Source organism: Trichophyton benhamiae (genome assembly GCF_000151125.1).
Source record: "Trichophyton benhamiae CBS 112371 chromosome Unknown contix00201_1.exp, whole genome shotgun sequence".
Classification (NCBI taxonomy): domain Eukaryota; kingdom Fungi; phylum Ascomycota; class Eurotiomycetes; order Onygenales; family Arthrodermataceae; genus Trichophyton; species Trichophyton benhamiae.
The window spans coordinates 139778-166401 of NW_003315098.1; the positions used below are offsets into that span (position 1 = coordinate 139778).

The following is a 26624-nucleotide window of genomic DNA, read 5'->3' on the forward strand; positions in this document are numbered from 1 at the left end:
GTACAACGCGACAGTGTCATTTATCAGCCTTGGCAGTCAGTTTGTTGATATCAAATTCGCATCGGGCGGAACACGATCATGAGGTGGAAGTCAAACGAGCCAGGTCAGTCTCTATTTACAACTTCTTGTCTGCAAATTAACATGAACATGCCAAAAACTATACAATACGAATCAACAATCGAATGGGATTTAACTCCTGACAAACGGATATCTCTGCATATCTAAATTCGGTCAGAACACCGTATACAGAAAAAAGTGTATGTCAAACAGGGACATGAATACTCAAACCGACAAATCGATGGCATATCTCTCATAATCAAAATGCTCCAACGTCTGAATTGTTTCCCCCCAGTCATTAGGCATCTCTCCAGGTTGCCATTCATCTCCTGTCTGGAAGTCTCCAGTGCTAGTAATGAGAGAGTCTTTTTGCTGGTCTCGATACTCAGCAAAGAGATCCGGGTGCGGCACCCAAACAACTCTCATCCCAGCCCGTCTAGCGGCCTCGACCCCAACCAAGCTATCCTCGAAGACCAAACATTCGCTGGGTAATATGACCCTCTCGCCGAAACTCACTGCCGAGTTTAGTGCCTGTAACGCGACTAAGTATATATCAGGAGCTGGCTTTCCCCGGCCCTTCGGTATCCGCGAATCGTCTCCCAAAATTCGATGTTTAGTTGGGAAGAGATCGATCAATCGCTTTGTTTCTGGTCTTGAGGTCTTGACTTCGTAGCTTTGTCGTTTCGCACCAGTTGCTAATGCCAGCTTTATTCTCTCGCCGGATGCTGCACTATGCGCACGACTAAGGTTGTATACAAGCTGCTCTGCACCCGGCATTGGCATGCAATTTGAGAAATATAGTCGCATTTGTTTAGCCGATTCGAGGGCCCATTCCTCGCGAGATATGGGCAATTTGGCCCAGTCATGGAACATATCACTATTTGTGGAACCGGGGACACCCATTAGTCTGGCTCGAATTGATCTAGTAAAGGGTGGTCTTCCGTGCTTTTCGAGGAGTTGATTTATAGACGAGGTTATTTTGTCCTCCGAGTTAATCAGTAGTCCATCCATATCAAATATGCAAGCTCGTATTGAGGGGCAAGGGCACCCCATGGTTGCTATAACAGTCCGCTGTGGACAGGCTCTATATCAGGGCTGCCTATAGTCGTGAAGACGACGATGGCCAAAGGTTTCGAGAACAGACGTAAATGTAAAAGCGAGCCTTCGTTAAAGGCTTAGTTGCTCAGATGCCGCCCACTGATATACAAAATGGCTGAATTGCTTGGGTAGAGTAAGTTTTAGGCCTTAAAGGATTAGAGGTATTAGGGTTGGGTTAGGGAGCAGTTATTTTATATAAGAAAGAGTATTAAGGTGAGACAAAGCGAGATATAAGACGCGAGTAAACAAGATAGAGACGTACCTTAGGATACGTAGATGAAACAGAGAGTAATACTCTGGGTTTACTCTTGTGTGGTTAGGCAGGTGGATACGGTGGCATTGAGGAATTGGGCGGCATTAGTTATAGCACAAGTTTATATCTAAACTATATTATACGGTACCCCGTGGCATTTACAATTCTATAAAACTATTTAGTAGTAAAATCTCTATTTAAGAGTAGGACGAAAAATTTCTGCTGAAAAGTATCCCTGCTCATCACTCGACTCAATGCTGCAAAACGTCTTCAAACCAATCCAGGACCACTTGATTCGCCAAAACACTTGCACCAACAGAACAATGTTCGCCGGCTCCATCAGCGGTGCTGAACTCGTGATAAGTAGCAAGCTTGCTACCAATCTTGTCGGCCAGTACTTTTGCCTGGTCAGGGAAAAATTGATCGTTCTGCGCATCACCCACGAAAACCGGCGCAGTAATGTTCTGTGCAAAGCCATCCATATTGTATTTTTGGGTCTGTGAGAGCCATTCGAAGGGTGATTCGGTGTTAAACGACCACAAACCTTGCTGAACAGCCCATTTGGTGAATGTGTCAGTTGACGGTTCTGCTAGACCCTCTGCCAAGATGGAATCGAAAAGTTTCGCGTTCTCGGGCCCAGATTTGAATAGTTCCTTCAACTTTGGTGGTAAAGGCTTCAGATTGGACTCGCCGAAGTCATAAATGCCATCCAAAGCAAGGACAGCAGCGATACGGTGCTCAACCGCTGCAGCGCGAGGTGCAAGAAACCCGCCGAATGAAAGGCCCATGAGACCAATAGCATCGGCTTGGACTTCAGGGCGCGTGATGGCATAGTCGACCACAGGAGTAACAACTTTCTCCCACTGAGGGATGAAACCGAGCTTCTGTTCTCGGCGAACAGTGGGCTGGCCGGGCCCCTCGTAAGTGATAACGTTGATTCCTCGGTCAAGGGCTGCCTTGCCCAGAACATGATACATTTCCTCCTGCGCGCCATCGAAACCATTTCCCATTATGATTGTCGGTCGCGGGCCAGGCAAGCCACAGCCGAAAAATATAATTGGTATTGTGAAGTTTGAGTTGAGGTCGTCGCCCTTGGCATGCAGACTTACCCTCTGCCCTGGGACAGGAAGTAAGGAAATTGCTGCATTGAATGCTTCCAAGTGTTTATCCCAAAGAGAATAAACTCGGGAGTCGGCCCAGTTTCCCCGCAAAAAGAAGTCAGCAGAACGATAATAGGTTGCTGCTTTGAAGAAGGTATTGCGAGCGGAGATTGGATGGTCGGTAACGTTTATGGCTTTGGCCTGCTGATGAACGCGAGTGGCAAGTTTATTGAATGCAGTGTAATAGCTTTCGAAGTCTCCGGGTTTGATTTCACGGGCCGCAATGAGAACTTCATTGACGTCGGAACCTTCATATGGCACCAGAGATAGGTCACGCAGCAATTCGTAGTGAAATGACTTGTCTGAGCTAAGTTGAATTGCTGATATTGATGTGTCATCTCTCTTCTCAATGCCCAATGGAGAGGCCTACCCCGAAAAATATTAGAAGCTAGGAACAATAGATACTTCACACGCTCAGGGAACTTACCGAGCAAAGACTAACTACGCCAATTAGGGATGCAAGGCGCGACAACTTCATTGTCGTAAGGGGATATAGTTGGGGATATTGTGTTCAAGTTGCTCTATTGTAGCTGGGCTATGTATTTTCGAGAAATGGTATACATCCAGAGGAGTTAACCTCGAATTTTATAGACATCTTGAATGAGATATGCGTCATGGCTTCGGTGTCCTGAATTGGAATCAGTTGCGAGACAGTTATAGTCCGGTAACCAAAGATGAGTATAGTTCAGTCCTGGCTCCATTATACAGCCTCAATAGAAGGGAGGATTTTTGGCGGGATCCAGCAGGAAGGCTGGATGGCGCAGAAGTTGCGTCCCAAAGAAGTAAGCGTCGCGAGCCCAATGTTTTGCGTTCATTATATAATCCAGCCTTAACTTTATTCCGGAAGATGTTAAGCTCCGTGACGACCTAACCTATTTCGGCTAGACCGCGGGCAGAGCCGCGAGGGAATTAGTAACCGATCCTTCAGGCTCGTTTAACCAAAAGCGGAACGAAGGACCGCCATTTGTTGAGATGAGCAGGCAGATGCATTCAGCATGACGGAGGTACCCCCAATAATCTCGTTTATAAACGAGCAGCAGCGTCAGCAGCAGGCCTCTGGGCGCCGGAAGGGGGTGAAGCAGTTTCACAGAAAGTCCCGGGTCGGTTGCCAGAGATGCCGGACAAAGAGAATCAAGGTGAGTGCAGCAGCACATATAAGGACTACCAGGGTCAATTGTCCCTGGAGGTACTCCGTACAGGGTGCATTTACAATCAGTTACTAATGACTAGCAAGTGTGATGAAACCAAGCCGGTATGCCGCAACTGCGAGCGTGTTGAGGAGCCCTGTATCTATGACCGCCTTCCTAAAGATGAATCTATGGAAGCGGGTGAGCCCGCAGAAACGAAAGACCGGCGGATCCTGGAGCTCAAATTGATGCATCTTTATATCACTGAAACTGGGCCGACAATTGCGTTCGACCCGGAGACATCTTATGAGGTCTTTGTTGATGCTCTCCCGCGCATGGCCTTCCAGTCGGACGGACTGCTGTACAGTATCTATGCAGTCACCAGTCTTCATCAAACAAGAAAACTACCGTCCAATATCTCCGAATCCTCTATGCTGGAGCATCACCATCGTTATCTACAGCTTGCATTCAAACATCATCATAAAGAGCTTATTTCCTTTTCAAAGGAGAAGGCCGATGTGATTATGCTTACCACTCATCTGATGCGTCTTGTAGCCTTCGTGATGCTCTCAGAACGGATTCTGGAACCTTATGCGCCTCCCATAGAGTGGCTTCGCATAACTAGCAGCAATGCGAAGTTCTTTCAAACCGCCATGGAAGCTATTGGGGATGATCCCTCCACCTGCACAGCCAAGCTAATCAGATCAACCCCACTAACATTGGACGAGGATAATGCCCAGCACGAATTTCCTGATCCTCGACCAAGCTTTGAACATATCTTGACTGCTCGAAGCAAGGATCCTGATGACAACGATGACCCGGCTTTCTGGGATGATGGTGTCAGGGTTGCGTACGAGGGAGCCATGGGATATCTCGGCAGTATATTCCGGATACTTCACAACTACGATGGACCCCCCGGCCCGATACGACGGCGAATTGTTGTTTTCCCCTTTATCGTGGATCCTCGCTTCATCGATCTTGTAGCAGAGGGTCGTCCACGGGCCCTTGTTATCCTGGCTCACTTTTTTGCGCTGATTGTGTTCTTGGATACCTATTGGTTTGTCGGCAACACTGGGGCTCGGGAAGTCCGGGCGATAGCTGCGCACCTTCCACCCTTCTGGCAAGGTCTAATGGGGTTCCCCCTTTATATCGTCGAGAATGGGTTCACTTGCAAACGATGAAGGAAGATACTCCCTTATCCCTCTATATCCAGTTGAGTATCTCGCTTTTCAGGATATGGGCTGAGCTGTGCGATGATTACTTAACATATCCTTTGCTAGATAAGTATATATAGGACATACCTTTTGAGTACATATTTAGACTGTTAAAAGTGATAGCGGATTGACTTTGTAAATAAATATGAACCCTCAATTTAAACTCAACTCATAAAGCTTAACTAGTTAACTAGTGAGTTAACTTAACTACGGACCACTTGTGACATCAGCCTTCGATCGTTTGATGAAGAAAATAAATAATTTCAACTCCTCGTTCTCTGCACCGCTTGGATATCAATGTCTAAAACGTCAATTCCTACCCGCAGCTAATCATTAAAGCAATTAAATATGCCTGATATCCCTAAAGAAAGCGACTTCCCATCTTCTGTATCCGTCACCGTCACCCCACCGGACTCACCGCGATCAACAAATGTTCTCATCATCCTCCATGGACTAGGCGATACGCCTGCGCCTTTCACTAGCTTTGCATCGGCTCTCCATCTACCCGAGACAAGCTGTGTAGTTGTCCAGGGCCCTGTTCCACTGCCGTTCGACCTTCCCGGTTTTCACTGGGGTGACGACATTGTTTTTGAAGCGGACTCATTAGATCAAGACCCTGGCTTTACTAGGGCTACCCGCATGATAGCCGCAGATATCATACGGTCAACATTGATAGACAAGCTCGGGTACAAGGCTCGCGAGATATTACTTTTCGGGTTTGCACAGGGGGCGAGTGTTGCGCTGAGCGCAGCGTTGGAATTCCATCTATCAGAAACTGGCCGGGGAGAGCTTGGTGGTACCGTTGCAATCGGCGGAGTGTTGCCTCTTTCAGCTATCAAGGAAAGAGGAAGCAGGCAAAATAAATCGCCTAGTCCAGTGCTAGTCTTGGGTGGTCATGGTGCGCAGAGCGCTGTGACGGATGTAGGTGTTCGTCGGACAAAGGAGGAGTTTGAATACGTGGACGTGGTCTGCTGGAGAAGCAAGAAGGAAGATACCATGCCTCGAAATAGGGACGAAATGATGCCCATCATGCAGTTCTTCGCTAGACGGCTACGTAGCACCAGCGGGGTGCCTGAAGGAAGCGTGGAGCTTACTTAGACATGGGAGGGTAATGCCTATTAAACACAAATCCATGCAGTAAAGGGGGTATAATTACAGAAGAACAAAACCCTTTTTTTATCTATAATACATTTGATAAGGCATTTCTGGCCCTCTTTATGCTTTCCTTAACTTCAGTTTCTGTAGGCGGCATCGCTGGTCTGTTTCCGTCACGTATTACTATTCTCATGGAATCTTCCGTATACCTCAACGCTTTTCGGCCTTCTTCACGAATGTCTGTTTCCCAGGTCCTGCGGGCTAAGTCCCACTTTTTCTGTTGTCTCCAAACCGAGTAAATTAAACCCACTGCAGCAAAGGTTCCAGCCTCGCTAAGGGAAGTAGTGGTGGTGGAGAAATATGTCAGAGCGGATAGTGCTGAAGTCAACCCAGTAGTTGACAAGCTGAACATGACTAGACTCTGTGCGAGAGAATGTAGTGGCATGATAGTGGATGCTGTGAGCTTGTTTCGGCTTTCCGTTATTTGTGTCCGCCATGGAGTGAACACAGGAGCACTGCGTGGAGATTCGGGTGATGCATCTTCCGTAGACGGAGTGCATATTTCTTTACCCACAGAAGAATCGTCTTCCAACAATCGGGCTTGCTGGAATCGTCCGCCAATCCATAGAGCCTCCTTCTCAGCCTGAGTGAGCCACTGTTTTTGCAACAGACTGGAACATATCATGGGAACATCATCAACTCTCCAGAACAATTTCCACCATACTAAACTTTGCCAGCTCTTGCACCTGAAAGCTTCGTCTAACGAAGTCCGAAGCTCCTCATGAGCCCTTTCCGCCCATCCCGAGATCATGGCATTCAATGATTCTCGTACCTCTTCGGGAACAGAACTCGCTTGCACATCGGCCAATGTTTTCTTTTCGTGCTGCTTGATTTTTGTATCTGCCTCATTCAACACGGAATCGAGCAGATGCCGGATGTCAGGAGACACAGTTTGATCCGTGGGAGCCGCCGCGAGCCAGTCGATAATTGGTTGAATCCTGCTTCCGTCCCATCCTTCCTGGTAAGCCGTTGCATTTTGGGCTGACTCACGGAACTTATCCAACGCCACTTCAGCACGGTCAATATCAATAAATGAAACGTATCCATTACCGTTCTCTGGACTCTTGCTCAACGGTGCCTGGAATACTGCCTTTACTGGACCGAGTTCACCTGTATCTGTCCTCCCAGTTAATTTGGCAAACGTAAACAGGCCATCGATCCCGTCACCGCATATTATTGATCGATGTACTGGGTATTGGATATGTGTGGCAGGGCTCCCGTCTGTGGATGGAATGGATATTGTTGCAATCTGTAGGGAGTTCGCAATTGGCTCTTTTAACGAGATGATATTTGTACCTAATGGTGACATTAGGATTTCTAGATTTGCTTTCCGAAGCAAGTTGGATGGTATCGAGACTGTTGGCAGAAGGCTGTTTCCTGGCGATACCTCATATTTATCTCCGTATCTATATTAAACAATTGCTGAGAATTAGCCCCCTCTCATGCCTAGCAGACAAGCAAAGTACTGACCTTATAAGGAAACTGCCAGAGTCATTATTAGCACGAGAGTCAAGCTGGTCTTCCCATGCTTCTTTTGGGCCCAGCGGGTCAGCAAGTAGTAGCCGTACAAGCCTTGCGGAAGTCTGGGTACCGCCCAAACCGAACACTGCGAAAGTAACATTTAATAAGTGCAAAGAAGAGCAGTTACCAAAGCCGATGGAATATGCTCACGCACCTGCAATTCGTATCAATGGGTTCTCCGTCTCAATGCCTCTTTGCGCCAATTCTAATCTGCCCAAATCCACATGGTTACCAGGAGTATTTTTAAGCTCCTCTAAAGCTTTATATAGCTCCTGGAACCTCTCAGGAATATTTTTGGTAGCACTGACAATCGATGAACCCGAAAGAGTCGAGGCTGAGTGCTTGATCGTTGATCTGGCCGTGGGAGCTGGCCCACTACTGAAGGAGAGGTGGCGTATCTGCGAGCATGATGGGCAAAAGAATAGCCGCCTGGCTAGGAGCGGCGTCCTCTGGATGAGGGAGACATGATATTTCCCAGGCATTGGGGTTGGTGCGCAGGTGAGCTGCGGGTTGTCAGTGATGTCTCTCGCGCTCTTCTTCGCAAAGTTGTCGATGCAGCAAAAACAAGCTTGTGTTCGTTCAATACAGGGACGGTAATATATTAGATGACTAAGCCATTTTTACGCACCATAATCAAGCTTCTTGGCGGCCATTCTGTGATACATTGGGTAAATACGCTGTATAGCATACCATCCTGGACACTAGGGTATAAAAGTACTAAAAGGGTGTAAATTGTAGCTATAGGGGGAATAACTATCATACAAATACAATGGTGATCGATAGTTTTTATATCCATAGACGGTGGAGCCCTAAATCTTACTATACTGCTATCACTGACAACTTGTTTGCGAAAAGAATGGGCCGCCTGATTCCAGTACTGCTAAGCCTTGTAGCTATCAGAGCAAAAGAAACCCCAAATCAATCCAGCCGTTTATTCCTCGTTGCAAGCAAATATTATTATTGATATTTTCTCTCTTCCTTTTTATTCCGATTTCCTCCCCAGTACAATACGTCAAGGGTCAGGAATGTGATTGACGGCAGACACCAGGAGGCCAGGCCGGTTGACGTTAAGGGGAAACGGAATTTATCAATTCCTTTTTGTTCGTGAAAAACGTATTCAAGATTCATACAGGATATGCAGCTTTTGCATTTCTCCTAGTGGAATTAAGGTCTTGGTATCATCACCGGGGAGTCATTCAATCAATTCAAAAAAACAGTTAAAATAAAAGAGCAAAAGGATTCAGATTTGTCGAGTTCTGGGCAGGGGATACGTTAAGCTGGAAGTCATAATGATGGGATGAATGTCAAGGGATGGGTGGATGGGATAAAAATGGGGCATCAAGATGACGGTTCTCGCTTTCGGGGTCGACCAGATCCAGATGACCTAGGTGAAAGATATTAGCTTGGGCGGACAAGTGTTGAAAGGGAAAAACAAAGCGGTGCAACTTACATGCTGATTCTTCGGGCTACGTTTGTTAGATGCGTGTCGTTAGCCGCCTCTTGGGCAGCACGTTCCAGCGCTTGTCGTCGATCCTCTTCGGCACGCTTAGTGACTTCTTCATGGGTCGGTGGTAGTCGTTCGTTCTGCAAATCGACCTTTCGAGCGTCCTCAAAGTTGTGGATAGCTTGCTTAATACCTTCGGCGCCAAGCATGAGCGTTCCTGCTGGCAAACGTCCGCCAGTAGCAGTTTTAAGCTCAGTAACCCGCTCGGACTCTTCTCGGAGAACTTGGAATACACGGGATAGACGACCGATAGCAAGGATTTTGTTTTTGATGGCACGTCGTTTGAACTCGGTACTTTCGGGGTCTGTTGATGGAAGAGTTGGCGAGGGTGGAGCTTCGGATGCTGACAGGGGAGTCTCTTCCTCGAGTTCTTCCTTAGAGCAAGTGTTAAGAATGGCAATGAGCATATCCGTAATTTTCTCTCCAACGAACGGTAGTGACCAGGTAAAGACGTCCATGAAGTTGGGGAGCCAGTAAGGATGTGGTGAGCAGTTAAACTGGCGGATGTTCATGACGTTGTTTTCATACTTGAGGACCGCAGCCTTGTTGTTGTAGACATCAAGGTAATTGGGCGCACTAAAGATGGTCATAACACTTGGGAATCCGGTCGTTCGGGTCTTGCGGTACATTCTGTACCCGGCATCTTGAGCCTCGTGGGCTCGAATGATGGATAGAAGGTTATTCTTCTCTAGAAATGCGCAAGCAGCATGATAGGAAAAGAAATATGAACATCCTCGGACATTGTTGTGGATGAAGTGTTCACCCGTTTTCTCTTGACCAAAGTCTTCCAGAGGGTCGGCCCAAAGAATATCGCACATCAGCCCATAGGTTGGTGGCTCCCGGAAACGGTCAATCTATAGCAATTGTGAGCATTCGTAGAAGGGATTAATACATGAAACACCTACTGTTTTCAAATCCTCCAATGTATGCAGCTCAGGACTCAAGCCACCATGGATACAGAGGAACTGTTTGTTCATAATTGCAGCCAGAGGCAAGGCGCAGAATGAATCTGTGCAGGCATCGTAGACTCTCTCGGAGTACTTGTGTTTGCACTCCAGCTTGAAGGTAAAGTAATCTGTGAGATGGCGACATTCGTGGTTTCCACGTAGCAACCAAAGACTGTTGGGGTACCAAATTTTTAGAGTCCATAGGTACAGAACACACTATGGGAATTATCAGTAAAGTCTCTCAAACTGTCACATCCATCATTTCACTAACCTCAATACTGAAATAGCCTCGGTCAACGTAGTCTCCAAGGAAGAGATATCGTGTCTCCGAAGGGTCTCCTCCCACCTCGAACAGCTTCATCAAATCATAGTATTGTCCGTGAACATCACCACACACTGTAATGGGAGCATCCATCTCCAGCAAGTTCGGCTCTGACCTGAGGATTGATGCCCCAGTATTGATGATCCATAGTGCCTGCTCCTCCGTGAGACGACCTTCACGGAAGAAGTGCTGCTTGAGGAACTTCAGGTCTGGCTTGGTGGGATCTTCGCTGGACCAAAATTGTTCGTTCGAAGGTGTGTTGAAAGCCGGGGCTTGCACCTCTGTGATTGAACCATCAGCAAAATGCGCAATGCAATATACTCCCTAAATGTCTGTGTGCAGGTAGAAATGGAGAGAGGGGGGGCTTGTCAACTAACCCTTGCAGACACGCTCCTGTGTGGATACCTGCGTGCCATCTTCCATAGTATGGAGGGTGAAGTCAATCTCAGGGACGGGCTTCTTCTCCGTGACCGCTTGCACCAGTTTCCCTTCCATGCTTGCTGCTTCTTGTTTGGCGGGTTGAATGGTGGCGCAGCCCGAGTTCTCAGTGGCCTGGGAGGGGTACAGTACGATATGCCTGTCAATCTCAACCGTGACACGGGGCTATCGAGGGGGCGCAGCTCTTCGATGGGCTTCTCGGCGATACTAGAGCTGGAGCATAGGCGGTCGAGATCGTGAAGAGTCGTAGCTAATGTCCGCAGCCAGGTTGGGGTCGCGTGTTCGATGATAGTTAGTAGGGCTGACGACGAAAGTAGAGATAGACGGCGAGCGTGGGTGGCTTTTCGAGTTCAGATAGTTGGGCACTAGTGAAGACCAGGGTCGCTTGGCTAGGGGGCAGCGAGGCGTCCGATCGAGCGAGCTGGTCGTTGATGTGCAAAGCTGCAGGCCGTGATGTAGATATCCAGGAGCAGTCGCTGGCTGTCTCTCGAAAGTTTTGACGTTGGGAGAGTCGCTCGCTAAGGTGGATGCGGCTTTCGCGGCTCTCTTATTTGCTGCAACCTTCTATCTCCCGCCCACATTCACGAGCAACCGGGACAGCACCACCACCATCAACGTCATCGCGGTCAGGAGCAAGAACAGGATCGTAAATGACAGAAAATAAATGGGCTAGGCATGATGTTTGATTCAGAGAGTGAGTGGTATTGCGGTTTTAAGCCTTGCGGACGCTGCTAACGGTAGACCAGAACCTCATCCCATACTGGCCCAGATTCCGCTGACGGTCTCGCCGTTCATTTCTCTGCCTACGGCGACTACTCTGCCATATACATACAAGTCGATTCCTTCCTCTCTACCACCCTCTGTCACAGCCGATGCCAGCGGCTCAGAGAAACCAAAGTATGTTGTTTCGTCGAGTGGCCATGCCGCTCACCCGGCCGATATCCTCGCAACATGCCAGGCATTGGCGGACCACATGAAAAAGCGACAGTCAGAGGGAGAGGCCGCAATCAAGGAGTGGGAAGAGTCCATCAAGCAACGAGATTTAGCTGAAAAGCGTCGAGTTGCTCCCGGATGGCTAGACCGGGAGGAAAAGCTTCTACAACCCACCCATGCGTCAGGACAGACATCGACCGAAGCACATCAGAGTCTGCTTGACCGGCCGGTTGCTGATCAGACGAATAAAGACACTTCTCCGGCAATGGAACCGAGAAGTGAGGGTGTTGAACTCGACCGTGCATTCGGCGGACTGGGACTGAAATGATATCTCTACGGCAACAGCGAGAGGCATGGTTATTGGCATTTTCCAGATGTTAACCAGGCTATCTAATCTATCTAATGGATCTCAGGTAGAGGAGGCCTAGTTTCATTCCATCAACTGGGCTCTTCTTTGCTCAAAAGCCAGATGGCCTTGTTTTGCAACGAGAACCCTCACTCCCCCCAGTCTCGCTCTAAGATATCTGCCTAACGGAGCCTCATGGAAACTCTGGTTTATCATCCTATCCATTACCTTCGCCTTGGTTTTCAGCAACCACCCATGCTTTGTCATTCCAACTTCAGATGTCAATAGTACTTGGTATTTGTGAAGTCGATGGTTGTCTTCCCAACAACTTTGCCCTGTGAGGTGGTTTCAAACTTCAACACACCGTCCTGAGCTCCGAATATGACCTTCACCGAGAATTCAACTTGATATGAAAGCACTCCGTCGATTACTTTCTTCTTAAAAAGGCTGAAGTCAATGTCTGTGATGTCCACGCAGATTGTGCCGACCTTTTTGATACCTACATAATAAATGGTATTAGAGGTGCTAAGTGAAGCGGGAAAGATTAATACATACTTGTGTGTTCAACCCGTTCAGGTGCTTCGTTTGAATCGCTTGAAAAGAGCACGAATCTAATTATCATCGAACTTCCAGAATGATATACCTGAGTGTAATCAACGGTGTGTGTATGATTTTCCGTATATTTTTCTCCCTAATTCTTGTTAGCCAATCTTATCCAGACATCTTCCATCTTGTCAACATGGGTGACCGACCTTGGAAATCATCCATTTCATGACCCCACCCACCATCTTTTTCCTTGTGAATTCATCGATATGAGCATTTCTCTCATGGTCGGTACCTCGGCGGAATGGTATGCTCCATTCAAATCCATAGTGGCGACGGCATCTTTTTGTTGTTACTTGAAGGCCCCAGAGCCCTCGAAGTGCGGCTCCCTTAACTATAGCAGTTTGTCTGCAGCATGGAAGCTTATTAGCCTGTTATTGGTTAAATGGGAGCGTTCTACTTACGGATTATCTGGGACAGTGATTGTGATGCCAAAGAAAGACTTCTCCATTTTCTCCCGGAGGTACTCAGAATCACCAAACCCGCCGACGAGGATTATTCGCTTATTCACATTAGCTCAAACACAGACAACAGGGGAGATCGATATCAAATTGGTTCCATACATTAATTATACCGCTTTCTGCTTCCTCGGCGTCATCCATTTGCTTACGAACAAGCCCGATGACCTGATCCACGACTGGGTCAAATAGCTGTCGAATATCATTGCTAAACCGGCAGTTAGTTCCTACTGTCGCTTATATCTCGAGTACTTTCTTACCTTGAAAGCAGGACAAGGCGTTCCTCATCGTCAAAATATTCAGACTTCACTTTATTGGCCCTCATATTGAGCGGCAGCTCATAAATTTTGTCTTCGTCTATGTTAAACCCGAAGTCCTTCTTGACAATTTCGAATTTTCTCATAAATTCGCTTCCTGGACCTTTCTTTTTAGCAGGAAGCATATCAAAGGCTTTTCCAAATCGTCGAGACATAAGTCTGTACAAATTTCTGTCTATCGCCGTCGACCCGCATTTGCCGCCTACCGTTAGGGTGAGCAACCGATTCAACCGCTAAGATAATGACATCCAGTACTCACCGGTTCCTGTGCAAAGCTCTTCAAAAGACAAAATTGGGTCAACTTTGTTGATCAAATACGTCGTAATATCCTTTGTGGGCTGTGAGATAGTATCCATATCAACTGTGAAGGTTGACATACCACTGTTCCGCCACCGCAATCACACACCAAAACTCCATCACCAGGCTTGACGTGAAAGTTAGTCAACGTTCGGATGTACACATACTTGTGACCAACCTTGAAGGAAGCTCCGAGGCCATCTGTGGCTGTCTTATTCAAAGCTGCAATGGCCGCAGCCTCCGGTTCGGTGACCATGAATATTTGGTCATTAGGCCGTTTAATGTTGTAGGCAAAGCCTGCACGTTGGGCCGCCGCTTTTGTTTGCGCTTTTGCCTGGTCCGACCAGATCGCTGGCACTGTGAACCAGTATTCAATGGGAGTGATTCCAAGCATCTCCTTCGTGATATGCTTCTCAATCATTTTCAATACGTGGGCTCGGACCTCTTTAAGGAAGTCTACTACAACACTCACTGCGGATTTGCCAAAAGGAAGTTGCAAAATTCCCGTTTTTGAAGCCCCTTCAAGGGTTGGGTCATCAAACTCTCCAAGTGCAATGTTCCGGTCCAATAGCAGCTTTGTCCAAGAGTAGGTGGTCATGCCAGGTTCAACTTGAAACCCCCATCGAATGGTTTCGTTTGCTGGATTATCGAGGGGATATGCAATACGTGAAGGCGCCTTGAAGACTGTTTCAGAGTCTCTTGATGGACCAGGCCACGTTCCAATGATGATGACATCTTTGGCATCACTGCCTGTCGTACTCACATAACTGGCTCCTTGAAATACGTCAGCTCACTTTTCTAATCAATAACGGCCTCTTTACCTGTAAACGTGGTTCCATAATCAATTCCAACTATAATCTTATGGCGCGATGTCGCTTGATTGAGCTTCATGGGGGTTCTGGGTGCCATTTTTCTGGCTCTTCTTTCTGCAAATTTGCAGGTGTCTACCTGCATGGGCGTCTTGATAAGACAAACAGGAGAAAAGAACGAGCTTATATCCAGGACTTCAATTCTATTTAGCTAAATATTTGGTTCCTTTGTCCCTCTAGGAGCCTGGTTTAGCTCGTGAAGAAAATTTTTAATGGAACTTCCCACCATTTATCTAAGATTTCCTAATCTAAGCTGGGACTTACTTCAGTTGCTATCAATTTTCTTCATCTTTTCAGGTTTTGTACTTAGGTCGTTGACTCCAGTATAACCTGCGATATGGAGGCATCTACACGTGAAATGCCTAGTTACCACGCTGGGGATGTTGAGATGACAGAAAGTGTATGCTCATTTATTTCCTCTGTTTTCTTACATGTTAGTTATACAGTTGCTAATATCTTACAGCGCATCAAATACAGCTGCAGCTCAGAATCGGAACGCCAGTCAAGCCCAAGCCTTGGTTCAATGACAGAGCCAGTGTCCAGGCGTTTGGAGGATGTTAGTCCCCTAGACTGGCCTCTGCTTATCTCATTCTAATGGTTATGGCATCCAAAGGAATCAGAGCCCGCTGCGGAGGCTGCCGTCGTCAGTGAAATGGATATGATAGGATCCATGATGTCCCAGCTTCATCAACTTAGATCTCAGTTTGAAGGCCGAGTGAATAAACATGACCAAGAGATTGGTAACCATCAAGCGACGATCGAATATCTCAAGCGCGAGATCAAGGATCGTGATAATCGAATAGGTCAGCTCAGCCTTTTCTTGGAGAACTGTACCAGGTCACTATTTACTCGATTGAGGATATCAAGTTCAACGGCACCTCTTATTGGGGTACTGACAGAGAAATAGATTCACTCATGCAGTTAGTAATTTCTATACGCTGCAATGAGGAACAATTATTGAATGACCTCCGCGTCGCTCAAGAAGCTAATCTTCGCTCGATGAAAGCTACTTCGTGGATTCCAAAAGGGGATGAAGAGATTCGTAATGAGTTCTCTAGACTCGAAGAAAGACTAAGGACATGGGTGAGAAAATATGTAGTCCAAGATAGCAGCCGTCTGAGGCCCCTTGCGGACCTCGAGAAGGGTGCAATAATTGATCATCTCAAAGGCAGCATTGCACGATCAACATTCGACTCCTTGTTGAAGGAAATGGCTCCGCATCTGAAGAAAAGATTCCCTGTTCTTATTGGCCACGCGATGCTCGCCGCATCCATTTTCAACCCGATGTTCTCTAACCCTTTTTTTGCGCTTCAACGCTTTAACACAAATTCGGAACCTGTTTCTCACTCCGCGATGTTTGGCCTATACCAGACAATGGGAAATGGTAGCTATATACCCTCACCCTCCCGTATTATTCCCAGAGTAGGACTGATCTCTCCACAGCTTCCCCTTCCGAAGCACACATATGGCGCTCCCAGCTGCTGCGCTTTTTAACAAAACTTCAGCCAGGTTCGCCTGAATCATCATTGGCATCGCCACGGGTTGTCGAAAGCTACAGTACCGAAATGGCTAAACTATTCCTTAAAGGGCCCATAGGTCTGCTTCTAGAGGTACCTAAGCCTGGGGCCATTCAAGATGGATGTCTGGATGATCTATATCACATCTTTGCCCATGCAATGCAGTTGTCATTATCATTATGGTGCCACAGAGCTCATATGACTTGCAACTCTGTGTTCGCCGGCAATACAAGGGCTTATCACCATACAGATCGATCAATGATTGCGCATCGCCTCCATCAGCTTGACGAGGGTGAGAAAAAATTAGATGGCAAAGAGATTTTAGTTATCATTCAACCAGCAGTAGTTGCGTTTGGGAATGAGGACGGAGAAAATTACGACAAGGGAAAGATTTGGTCACCTGCAATAGTTCTTGTCAATGAAAAAGATAACTAGTTTATTTTCATAGCTATTGAATGCTTTACAAAGTTATCTTGTCCTCTCCTTCATCGAGTCCTCTCTTTCAGCAATAAATAGTCTGCATTTCACTAGTTAGCTAGTTAGTTAGCTAGTAGCAAAGGGATGACGTTGAAACAAAGTTTGATCTTATCATTTTCACTTTCGCTCCACCAAGCTCCCCTCAACGCCGCCTCGCACGCCTCCATTACCCTCCAAAACAAACAACAAGCACAGTCTGAGTTGGCCATTGAAGCAAGCAAAGTGCCGACACCAAACTTCAACTGATTACCATAATGGAAGTCCTTCATGAAGCCCCAAATACCTCCTCGTTCGTACCTCTCGCAGAGCATCAGTCGCGAACTCCTGCCTCGTTCTACTCCGGACCACCAATTTTACACCACTTCAGCGAGAGATGCAAAGTGGTTATTCTGGAGCGTGACTTATTAGCTTCCCCTGCTCTGAATAGTCTGCGGTCCACGACGTCAGAGGGCTCATCGAATGGCACAGCACAGGGAGAACGCGGTGCCACTGCAGGTACAACAGTCGATGAGGCAGCAGAGAATACCAAAGAGCTATCTCTCCCGGGTGTCAGTGTCTGGGTCACTTCTGAGTATGTTTCTCGCTCCTTCGTGCGTAGAATATTATACTGACTTCTAGCAGAAAGCTATTGTTATTTTCCACGGAGACGTCCAGTGGTGTCGCAATCCCGTATCCGATAATATCTCTACATGCGATCCAACGGCTTCCCCTGCCGAGTTCTTCCGATAATGATACTGTGCAAGGCCTTTACATGCAATTGGCCATCACGAGTGGAGGAGATGAAAATATGGATGAGGATGTAGATGAAGATAGCATTTCGCTCACCATCATTCCTCTTTCGGACCCCGCTACCCAACCTACCGACCAGGAAATGTCAGCTGAAGAAGAAGATAAAAAGACCCAGTCCCAAATTGAGGCACTCTTTGAGGCTGTATCTGCCTGTTCTAATCTCCACCCTGACCCTGTCGAGCAGGACGATGAAGACAGATACGAAGATGCGGATGAAGGTGAGGAATTCCATCAACAGCTCCAAGGTAGTGCCTTGTTCCAAAATGGTCTGATTTTCCCTGGAAACAACACAGGTGGCCTACCCCCAGCTCTACCTGGAAGCGGTGGCTGGATTACCGCAGAGAACGCCCACGAATATTTTGATGAAGATGGAAACTGGAAGGGTGGAGAGGAAGCTCCCTTGGGTGCAGGAGCAGGTACTGTAAGGCCGCGTGAAGATGACGATGAAGGAATGAATGAGGCTGGTGCCTCAAACAACGAGAACGGAACGGCTGGGGATGAAACGAAGTGGCGAAGGACCGAGTGATTCAGTATTGCCCTACCTCTTATTGTTAACTTCGATCTCTACCTTGTGTGATTATACCCTACTCAATACAGTCGGAGCCAGCCTAATATCGTAACTTCCCCAAGGCAAAAGATATCAGAAATCAACAAAAGCATAACTCCTTAGAGTTTCCAATTTGTCGATTATACCCTTAGATGCACTATCGTTGTTCACACTCGACTGGGTTGAAGATTTCAAGTATAGAGTGCAATTACTGCAGCCAATTATGAAGGAAGCAGAACCGTTCTACGGGATAAGTCCCCCTCTTCTTTATGGATGCGATATCTGATCAGTATCGTGTTACTTTCATAGGTTATTTATGGTTTCCAGGTTGTTTCCGCAGCGGATACCCTGCGTTCGACTTTATAATACTTTACGAATGCCCACTCTATCCAGCCAATATCCCTTTCTAACGAGTCTACTCGCATCCCAGCTAATCCGAATCTAATACTATTTTTGGAGAACTCTATGCTCTGTACTTGATAGACCATGACCGGCGTACTGGACTTCATGTTCATTGCAAATCTGCCGTATGAGGATATCTCTATCAAAAACACTCCCCCAAAATCCTCTATGGTCACCCCCACCGAGTCATCCGGTTCGGGGTAGTGAAATCGACAGGCGATACCCTTCCACCTCTTTCCGGCACTCTAACCGGTATTGCAGGAGTTGATGGTCGAACAAGTCCCGGGATTCGAACAGCACAGGGCGGTGGAGCCGGTAATGGATGATCCAGCGATAACGTGTCGTTCACCGAAGATCTGCGAGGCTCGCTACTTGCACCCTATTCTTTCTTAGCCGGGGGATATAATGCACATATTATCACCGCAACCACTAACCCTAGTTTCCGTTGGTGTAACTTTGGGACGTTCACTCCCAATATTGGATGGTTTTTGGACAGGTTTTGATCCTGATGAGGTATAATTACTGAGCGGTATCATCGAGCCTGTACGGATGTCAGAAGCTATGCTGCTGGTATAACGGCTTCAATCTTACCACGCTCTCTCCTGTCTCTGGTTTTGCCACTAGGAGTCATAATGGATTTGACTCCGTAACATATCCACACACAGAACACAAAGATGAAGAGAACCAGTGCCACCAAGGCTAAGGTCACAAGCACAAACTGGTATTCAGGTGAGTCGATCATGATGGAGAGCTCCGGGCAAAATGAATGATCAAGTCCGAACTCTTATCCAGGTCAAGTAAGCTGCAGAGAAGATTAATGCTCGCAGTACGTCGCTATTTATGAACTTGTAGTATAACACGATCAGACCTATAGTTCTGTATTATTCAAAATACTGTTTGGTTATATTTTGGGCACAAACAAACGTAAAGCAATCGACCGTAGTCAAAAATCGATACGTAGGAGTACATATTTGTTTAGATATTCATCTCATTTTAATGTATACGCTGCTGTAGCAAACAGTACGGCGAAGTAACCCCTATGTTTGGCCGGGAATACCTAAAAGTCAAGGACAAAACTAAGATTTCTACCACAACCCGATTGGGCAAACTAAACATATCTCTACTCTGACATTACTGTAGGACTAACGAGTCTAGAGGAAATGGCTGTAGGTGTAAAGGCGTATAGCAAGCAGACAATCAGCAGGATGGTATAAGCAGCGGGCCAATGAAAACGAAACGTCTCAACACTTAAAGAGGAGGAACATGTACAATTTCAGTTCTCAACCTTGGTCCAACGGGCTTCCCCAAGAGATTCAACAAGTTATCAATGATAGTCTTGGACATGACTTCCAGGGCTCCCGGTTGGAGCAGTGTCATAAAGATGGTAGAGGTCTTGCATCCTTTCTCAACAGTTATTCCATCAAGACGGTCCCTGAGCCAGAGCACTGCCTCGGGAGCGCCAGTGACAGCTAGGATGGTATGTACAGATAGCAGGTCCCGTTTATAGTCGATAGTGACCCCGTTGGAGCAATACTTCTCTACCAGGGCATCAGTATCGGATATCGGACTGATCTCGTCATTTACCGACTTGAGAATGAGAATAGGAATCTCTGGTACTCCTTGCGGCATGGCATTATGATCTAAAATCGCCTTCACTCTGGGATCAGCAAATAAACCAGACTCCTCCCCTCCCTTAAAGTAACTGAATATATCTTCCATTCTAAAATCCAAAGAGACTGCTCCCGAGCATTTTTTACCAGCACTCATGAATTTGTCCCGTAGATGAGGCACAAGGTAGGACTCTAGGATGGGTTGCATATAGGTGTATTCTTTTGAAAGCCCAATAACACCAGAGACGATTATCCCGGCGTCAAACCCTTTGTTGAGACTATGCAAAGCCGTAGTAATGCTTGGAACAACACCGCCTAGCGCTGCCCCAACAATATTCAACTCTGGCGCGTATTTGGGGTGCAAATCTGCAGCAAAAGCGCTCGCAACGCTCCCTCCAGATGTACCCCACAAGCCTACCGCTGCATCTGGGTCCACACCTGTAAACCCAGAAGAAGCAAGAGTAGCTCTAATGCCATCTAGTGTTGCGTAACCTGCACGCCAATAAGCTAAGAAGGCAGCTGCGGGTCCTTCATAGTCCGGTATAGTGACAACCCACCCGTTCTCAAGGGCCGCAGTTATGAGGAGTAGCTCGGATTGTATGATGATCGTTCCAAAGAGGCCTCCTGGGTCTGAATGGAGCTGAAGAGCATACGAAGGGGCACAGTTGATGAAAGCTGCGTCTTCAACAACTTGGTAGGATAGGACTTTTGACATGTTTGCATTGTGAGGAATAAGGATGGTCGAAACGGTGGCGGTTGGTTGTCCAAAAGTATCGGATGAACGATAAAGGACCTGATAGGTTGCAGCTAGGTCGATCGGAGCAGACCGGAATAACGAAATAGGAAAAGGAGGTCTGCGTTGTCTCAAAACTGTTCCCGGTTCGGTTTCTTCATATCCTGGGGGAGGCTGGTAAAAGGGGTCTTCGGAGGGCGGAATAGGAGCATCCTGAGCTAGGGGGAGGACAAAAGTCTCGACTGGTTTTCCATAGGAGATAGGGCCAAGAAAGAAGAGAAACAGCGCTGATACGAGTTGAGTGAGAAACATCATTGTTTCCACTCTTTCTTAGGTAGTTGTGAGGCTGGGAAGAATGGCACCTGATAGGTCGCGGCAGAGCGTTAATAGGGTATCTCAGGAGGCGGGAAGAAAAGTGTTCATGACCCGATGACCATGATGACTACTAGGTGGTGAGAGTGGCACAGTCCATGCGGGAGAAACAGACATCCATCTATTGGGTATATACAGAAACTCCATGGGAGCTTCCATGCTGGCGGAAGGCGTGACAAACATGTTGCACTTCCTTTCTACTTGGACGGAAAGCAAGCAGCACCGTGGAAGCAATGACTAGACCCGTAGTTACAGCTAGTCAATAGTATTAAGCCTATGGACTCGATATAGACATGGATGAGATCATTTTGTGCAGTCTGCCTGGTGCTGGAGAGTAGATGAGAAAATGATGTGAAGTAATGGACGTCAGCGCTTGAATGACCGCCGACCAATCAAATACGCCTAAACTAAAGACTTCAAATCCTGGCCATTTTCGCGCTTAGTCATGCAGCTAATTTCGCTTGGGGTATAAAAGCGAAACCTCAAAAAACCTGCCCAAACGACATCGCAAGAATCGGGAGGTTTTGATATCGCAAGAAGTCGAGAACAAATGTATAACTTCGCTTGAATTTCAGCCTGTCTGGGCCAAAATCAGTGCAGATTGTCCTCTGCATCTTTATATCCCTCCTCTTCCCGCCGTTCGCGTAGGATCTGCCGGACTACGCGGTTGCTCTCCCCACACACATTTGACGTCTCCCTATGTTCGACCCTCTCAATATTTGCTTCGTCTTTATCAAGCCATGCCTGGGCTTTCAGAATGAACTTGTCTGAAAATCTTTGGAGCGCTTTATACCAAGCAATGTTTCCATGCCCTTCATCCTCGTCATCACCAAGCATCCTATCCAGCCTTGTTTGAGTAGGTTGCACGATATCATCTCTCAGTCTCCCAGAGGTAGGATGGAAGTATTTAGAAATGCCATTTGAAGTCGTGGTAATTATGTTGTCTAGGGAGTGGCGACTATCGTCAAGTGGTGGTTTGTGTACCGGTTCCGCCGGGTCCCTTTCTTGCTGCTGAGGCGCTTGCCCACTCTGTATATAATGTAATAGGAATATACCTTCGTTATCGTTGTCATCCTCCTCCTCCTCCTCCCGAGAGTCCTCATCGTCCCCTTGTTCAAGCTCCTCCAGCTCATAATATCCCCCGTATGCCTCCACGTCCATACCAAGATATCTGTTGTGTCGGTTAAGCCCCTGTTCTGCGTCTCTGTGTCTGCTCTTTCTTGCTATTGGCCACCCTCCTCGTCGACAGCTCCCAAACAACGCTCGCCCCTTCGTCACCGCCGCGACAATATGCTTCCAGCCAATGACTACAGCTAGCAAGACGTATATTGCTACTGCTAGAAGGGGGATGAGGTCAGCCATGAGGACAGCATAGGTAAGATCCTCCTCCTGCTCTGTGTGTGACTGGGCATCACGCCGGCCCAGCGCTGTGCCAGCTCGTAGTGACGTCGATACACGCTGAACAAGACCGGAGATGTTAGCGCCGTCCATGCTGCCGTGGGTAATTCTGTCTGAGAGAGTAGATCGATGACGATGCAGTGACGATGCGGTGACGATGCTGCTGTCGAGCTGTCGAGGTTGTGTGGTGACGCTGCAGGAAGTTGCCGGCCAAGGCGAAGCCCCAGCAGTGAAGGGGAGCCTCGCAGCACCTCGCCGGCGCAGGAGAGCAGGCCGGCAACTGCAGCTTCAAGGTGGGCGAGCCCGTAGACCCTGACAGCCAGACGCAGAGAGACGCAGAGAGAAGCAGAAAGACCTCGCCGCCGCCCCATGGCCGCTCTTGCAGAGTCGATGATTCCATCGTGAACCACAGATTCCCTCTCCTGTGCGTCATGCCTTAGAATGCCACAGAAGGAAAGATACCTCAGAGCTGTCAGAAGCCCTGCACCTCGTCCATGGCATTATGGGCATGATCTCTGCCAAAAGGCCAATTTGGGCCTGGAAAAAACGGCTACGGAATCTGTCTTTGAAGCACCTTTCATTTGGTGGTGATTTTGGCTCCTTTCAAGCCCGTTCAGGGGCTGTTTATGGGCATTGATATCCCGAGTCTGAAGCTCGCCGTCGACAACGCCCATGTACTCCTCGATTCAGTGACATCACGACTTCTGCTTCAGCACTGCTTCAACCATGGAAAGCTCACATCCTTACGTCGTGATTCTGCCATTTGTGGCAATGAAATGGTCTATATAAACCCCCTCCTCGACTGGAATCCTCCTTCTCTTCTTTTCATCTCAACATCTCCTCCAAAGCAAGCAAATCCGCTGAAAACACCGCCAAAAGAGCCCTTCTTCACCTCGTCTCTTGCAAACACCACTGCCAGCGGCACTCATCTGTCCTACCAAAGGACATATATTTATATTTATATATATATTAAAAAACACCAGGAGCAGGGTTAGTGCCTCCTTCACCTCACCGTCCTCTCATCTCCTTCCTACCTCCTACCAGGGAGCCATAGCTAATCACCCCTTACTTGCCCTGCAGTAGCCAAAATGCCTGCTCAAAACAACAACACCAACAACACCAACAACAACGACGCCGGCAACAACAACGCCGGCAACACCAACGCCGGCAACACCAACGCCGGCAACGACAATACCGGCAACAACGGCCTGGGCAACGCCCGCCGTTTCATCCTCACCCTGTCGCGAATCGACAGGGTGATAATCTACGACACCCGGACTGGAGCCATCACCCAAACGGCTCTCAGTGCCCGACGCCGACTCCGCCCCCGCAACGTCACCACACCGTTGCGCAACAACAACAAGGGGCGTGACAACAAGGAGGAGAAGGAGAAAAAGAAGAAGACCTAAAATGTTCTGTCTCTTCTTCCTTCTTCTCGTGTGCATCTTGCACACCAAAAAAAAAAAAAAAAAAAAAAAAAAAAAAAAAAAAAAAAAAACCCAAAAAAAATTTGATTTGAATGTTCTATGTTCTGTTGCCTGCCTGTATGTATGTATGCACGCATGTATGTTTGCCTGTCCTGTTAACAATCATGTAGTCAGTCAATAAATGTATTTGCTGCGTTCAACTTCTATCTCCATCATCTCCTCGTAGTCACCGTAGTCACCGTAGCTCCGTAACTGTAGCTCACCGTAGTCACTGTAAGATATGGTAGTCCTGTGCTGTAGTATATCCTCATCTACGAGTGTAATAGTAAAGTGGTCTGGCCGGTGCATAAACATACTTATTCCTCTTACTGTACATCTTCTCTAGCGTAGTCACATATACCTAGGAAGGCTTTATACTTAGTTGTAGCGTGGTTATCCGCCGTTAGTAGAGTCTACAAGCATCAAAAAAAGGGGCTGTGATATTCGCCCCCTAGAGTGATGACTCACCAAAAACACCTACTGCAAGGGATGAGAATACTTGAAAAGAAAAAGCCCATTTATTGGAGCATGACTGAACAGAGTCCTAAACAGTTTATGGGTCTACTAAAGAACGATTTTCTGCATATCCAGACTCCCAAGGAAGAACGCCTAGTTAGAACACGGTAGCAACATATTCGACAGCCAGAATACATCGTGAGAACAATAGAGGATCCTAAAAGAGGGAGACAAAGGAAAGGAAAGAAGACGCTTGGCCTACGGCCATTCAAGTTTTGGAAAACAAGGGGGTATAAAGAAAAGAAAGAGGAAAAATGAGAAAGGAAGCTCAGCAGAGCCATAAACGTGCATAGAAAGTGATAAGATGGCAGCCGTATATTATAGGACATTAAATCATCTCCGCAAGACAAGTACACCGTTGCTTTTAACCATCCATCTCCACGTCTTCTCGTTGAGCTGGCATGGGGATAGGAACCTTGCGGTCCAGGTCACTATCGAAAGGGGGAGGTTGTGGCATGTTTTGTGTGTTGGTATTATTATTATCGTTGTTGTTGTTGCTGCTGCTGCTTGCAGATGGCCTCGGTCGTCGTAGTGTATCACACCAGTTTTCGGCGCTGACGAGAGTATCATTTACGACGTTGCTAACCTGGCCCATCATATCAAGGCCTTCTTCAGCCAGCACGAGGACACGGAAAGCCCTTGTTCTCATTTCAGATTCAGGAGCAGAGCCATCTGCCGGTACGTTGGAGTTGAACGCAATACGGAACCGCTGCGGTAGAGATGTGAGGTGTCTTCGGACGAGGTTGCGGGCGTTCTCGGGCAAGGCTCCACCAGCGTACTTGGACACAACGTCGACCACCATCTTCAACGTCTGCAGGACATCCCCTTTGACCTGCTGAATTTGCTGTGAGAGTATTGCAGGGCTTTGCTGCTGACTGCCTTCTTCACTTGTCCTGCTTTCCGTATTAAGCTGGTTAGAAGTGTCCCACTCCCTAAGTGCCTCCTTGAGACTGCCCACGGACGCCCCGATCCGCCTGTTTGCCCACTGCAGCCAGGTGAGACAATAGGTCAAGCTTCTGAGCGATTCTTCGCTCATTGCTACTCCGAGACCCGAAGTGGATATCATGAGCCGGTTTTGCCAGGAATATTGGGTCTGAGACTGCTGCTGGGGCTGTTGATTACCCTTGTACAGCTCGTCGTATTTCGGGGAAGAAGCGTTATCATAAGGTGGTAGGGGTTCAGACGAAAGGGTTGATGACCGTCTTGAATGGCTGGTTCGGAGGTCGTGCATGCCTTTCTCGATGTCTGCTGTCTCTGCGGCCTGGCTATTGCTATTGGAACTGGAGTTGGCGTTGGATTTGTTGTTGACGCTCTCCCTACGCTGAAGGGCCCAGCGGAGGCCGCCTTCAACTCCGGTCCGCCTGCCAACCGAGCCCACCGTGTTCAGAACTTGGGGGCCAATGTTCCGTTCAATGAACTCGGCGCCGTATCTGAACTTGGGAGAGTATGTTTTGGACGACGTATAGACCGACATTGAGCTGTTGATTGCGGACGAGAGCAACGGGTGTGATGTGATAAGGGATAACAACGGCTCTGGCTCTGTGGTTTCCGGAGCTTGAGAGGTAGCGTTATTAGAAGACCTTGAAGGAGCAGGAGTATGCGTGTATTCTAGTTGATCACAGCATCAGTCAGACAGAGATCCTTAAATAAAAAAATAAAAAATAAAAGAACAGTTGGTTGACACTAGAAGATTATCATACCTGAGCGTAGCCCTTCTAGAGCCTGAGCGGCCTCAATATCGTCCATGGAGATGACACTGGTACCGCGTCTCGAGCGCGTGTCACTGCCAACGCTGTCTACCTCCATGTCATTGGAGCTTGCTTGCTCCGCGCTGGGAGGGTGGTATTGGGGGGGAGGAGAGTCGGTCATGGCCTGCGACTGCTGCTGGTGCTGTGGCGTGTAGCCCGGAAGCGCCAACGGGGTATTCTGCGACTCGAGCTGCTGGACAGCGGCCTGGCCTCCTGCATTACTAGGCGGGAAGGCCTGGATCATTGTCATGTTGCCGTGCCGCAAAGACGAAGAGAGAGAAAACGAAGCAGCTATCTCATGTCCCAACCGCGCTCGACAACCGCCTGTTCCAACTGCTCGTCGTCGCTCTGCCGTTTGCGGATTTTGCACGTGAAGACGACGGGTAGTTTTTGTCTTGGCGTCGGGGGATCTAGTTTGTATATTAACACC

General features: G+C 47.8%; 14 protein-coding genes across 14 annotated transcripts; 6 read left to right on the forward strand and 8 right to left on the reverse strand.

Moving 5' to 3' along the window:
- Positions 1 to 282: 282 nt before the first annotated feature.
- ARB_00780 (uncharacterized protein) lies at positions 283 to 1068 on the reverse strand (the record flags this gene model as incomplete). The annotated part of the gene is made up of 1 exon (XM_003012852.1): positions 283 to 1068. One exon carries the CDS (start codon positions 1066 to 1068, stop codon positions 283 to 285), a length of 786 nt encoding a protein of 261 aa, XP_003012898.1.
- Positions 1069 to 1659: 591 nt separating this feature from the next.
- On the reverse strand, positions 1660 to 3046 carry ARB_00781 (alpha/beta hydrolase, putative; the record flags this gene model as incomplete). Its single annotated transcript, XM_003012853.1, has 2 exons — positions 1660 to 2934; positions 2996 to 3046. 2 exons carry the CDS (start codon positions 3044 to 3046, stop codon positions 1660 to 1662), a joined length of 1326 nt encoding a protein of 441 aa, XP_003012899.1.
- A 744-nt stretch (positions 3047 to 3790) lies between these two features.
- ARB_00782 (C6 transcription factor, putative) lies at positions 3791 to 4876 on the forward strand (the record flags this gene model as incomplete). Its single annotated transcript, XM_003012854.1, has 1 exon — positions 3791 to 4876. The coding sequence occupies one exon, from the start codon at positions 3791 to 3793 to the stop codon at positions 4874 to 4876; it is 1086 nt and encodes a 361-aa protein (XP_003012900.1).
- Positions 4877 to 5257: 381 nt separating this feature from the next.
- ARB_00783 (uncharacterized protein) lies at positions 5258 to 6007 on the forward strand (the record flags this gene model as incomplete). The annotated part of the gene is made up of 1 exon (XM_003012855.1): positions 5258 to 6007. One exon carries the CDS (start codon positions 5258 to 5260, stop codon positions 6005 to 6007), a length of 750 nt encoding a protein of 249 aa, XP_003012901.1.
- Positions 6008 to 6089: 82 nt separating this feature from the next.
- On the reverse strand, positions 6090 to 8238 carry ARB_00784 (uncharacterized protein; the record flags this gene model as incomplete). Its single annotated transcript, XM_003012856.1, has 4 exons — positions 6090 to 7470; positions 7535 to 7670; positions 7740 to 8153; positions 8214 to 8238. The coding sequence occupies 4 exons, from the start codon at positions 8236 to 8238 to the stop codon at positions 6090 to 6092; spliced, it is 1956 nt and encodes a 651-aa protein (XP_003012902.1).
- Positions 8239 to 9031: 793 nt separating this feature from the next.
- On the reverse strand, positions 9032 to 10853 carry ARB_00785 (uncharacterized protein; the record flags this gene model as incomplete). Its single annotated transcript, XM_003012857.1, has 4 exons — positions 9032 to 9943; positions 9995 to 10252; positions 10308 to 10639; positions 10736 to 10853. The coding sequence occupies 4 exons, from the start codon at positions 10851 to 10853 to the stop codon at positions 9032 to 9034; spliced, it is 1620 nt and encodes a 539-aa protein (XP_003012903.1).
- Positions 10854 to 11474: 621 nt separating this feature from the next.
- On the forward strand, positions 11475 to 12057 carry ARB_00786 (uncharacterized protein; the record flags this gene model as incomplete). The annotated part of the gene is made up of 2 exons (XM_003012858.1): positions 11475 to 11490; positions 11543 to 12057. 2 exons carry the CDS (start codon positions 11475 to 11477, stop codon positions 12055 to 12057), a joined length of 531 nt encoding a protein of 176 aa, XP_003012904.1.
- A 299-nt stretch (positions 12058 to 12356) lies between these two features.
- Positions 12357 to 14704, reverse strand: ARB_00787 (HSP70 family protein; the record flags this gene model as incomplete). Its single annotated transcript, XM_003012859.1, has 9 exons — positions 12357 to 12574; positions 12631 to 12766; positions 12828 to 13026; positions 13083 to 13180; positions 13242 to 13344; positions 13397 to 13628; positions 13713 to 13834; positions 13918 to 14500; positions 14572 to 14704. 9 exons carry the CDS (start codon positions 14702 to 14704, stop codon positions 12357 to 12359), a joined length of 1824 nt encoding a protein of 607 aa, XP_003012905.1.
- Positions 14705 to 15618: 914 nt separating this feature from the next.
- On the forward strand, positions 15619 to 16571 carry ARB_00788 (uncharacterized protein; the record flags this gene model as incomplete). Its single annotated transcript, XM_003012860.1, has 2 exons — positions 15619 to 16003; positions 16063 to 16571. The coding sequence occupies 2 exons, from the start codon at positions 15619 to 15621 to the stop codon at positions 16569 to 16571; spliced, it is 894 nt and encodes a 297-aa protein (XP_003012906.1).
- Positions 16572 to 16867: 296 nt separating this feature from the next.
- Positions 16868 to 17928, forward strand: ARB_00789 (uncharacterized protein; the record flags this gene model as incomplete). Its single annotated transcript, XM_003012861.1, has 2 exons — positions 16868 to 17184; positions 17232 to 17928. The coding sequence occupies 2 exons, from the start codon at positions 16868 to 16870 to the stop codon at positions 17926 to 17928; spliced, it is 1014 nt and encodes a 337-aa protein (XP_003012907.1).
- A 1671-nt stretch (positions 17929 to 19599) lies between these two features.
- Positions 19600 to 21009, reverse strand: ARB_00790 (uncharacterized protein; the record flags this gene model as incomplete). Its single annotated transcript, XM_003012862.1, has 1 exon — positions 19600 to 21009. One exon carries the CDS (start codon positions 21007 to 21009, stop codon positions 19600 to 19602), a length of 1410 nt encoding a protein of 469 aa, XP_003012908.1.
- A 648-nt stretch (positions 21010 to 21657) lies between these two features.
- ARB_00791 (uncharacterized protein) lies at positions 21658 to 22557 on the reverse strand (the record flags this gene model as incomplete). Its single annotated transcript, XM_003012863.1, has 1 exon — positions 21658 to 22557. One exon carries the CDS (start codon positions 22555 to 22557, stop codon positions 21658 to 21660), a length of 900 nt encoding a protein of 299 aa, XP_003012909.1.
- Positions 22558 to 23090: 533 nt separating this feature from the next.
- ARB_00792 (uncharacterized protein) lies at positions 23091 to 23873 on the forward strand (the record flags this gene model as incomplete). Its single annotated transcript, XM_003012864.1, has 2 exons — positions 23091 to 23454; positions 23545 to 23873. 2 exons carry the CDS (start codon positions 23091 to 23093, stop codon positions 23871 to 23873), a joined length of 693 nt encoding a protein of 230 aa, XP_003012910.1.
- A 937-nt stretch (positions 23874 to 24810) lies between these two features.
- Positions 24811 to 26438, reverse strand: ARB_00793 (uncharacterized protein; the record flags this gene model as incomplete). Its single annotated transcript, XM_003012865.1, has 2 exons — positions 24811 to 26054; positions 26147 to 26438. 2 exons carry the CDS (start codon positions 26436 to 26438, stop codon positions 24811 to 24813), a joined length of 1536 nt encoding a protein of 511 aa, XP_003012911.1.
- Between the last annotated feature and the right edge of the window lie 186 nt (positions 26439 to 26624).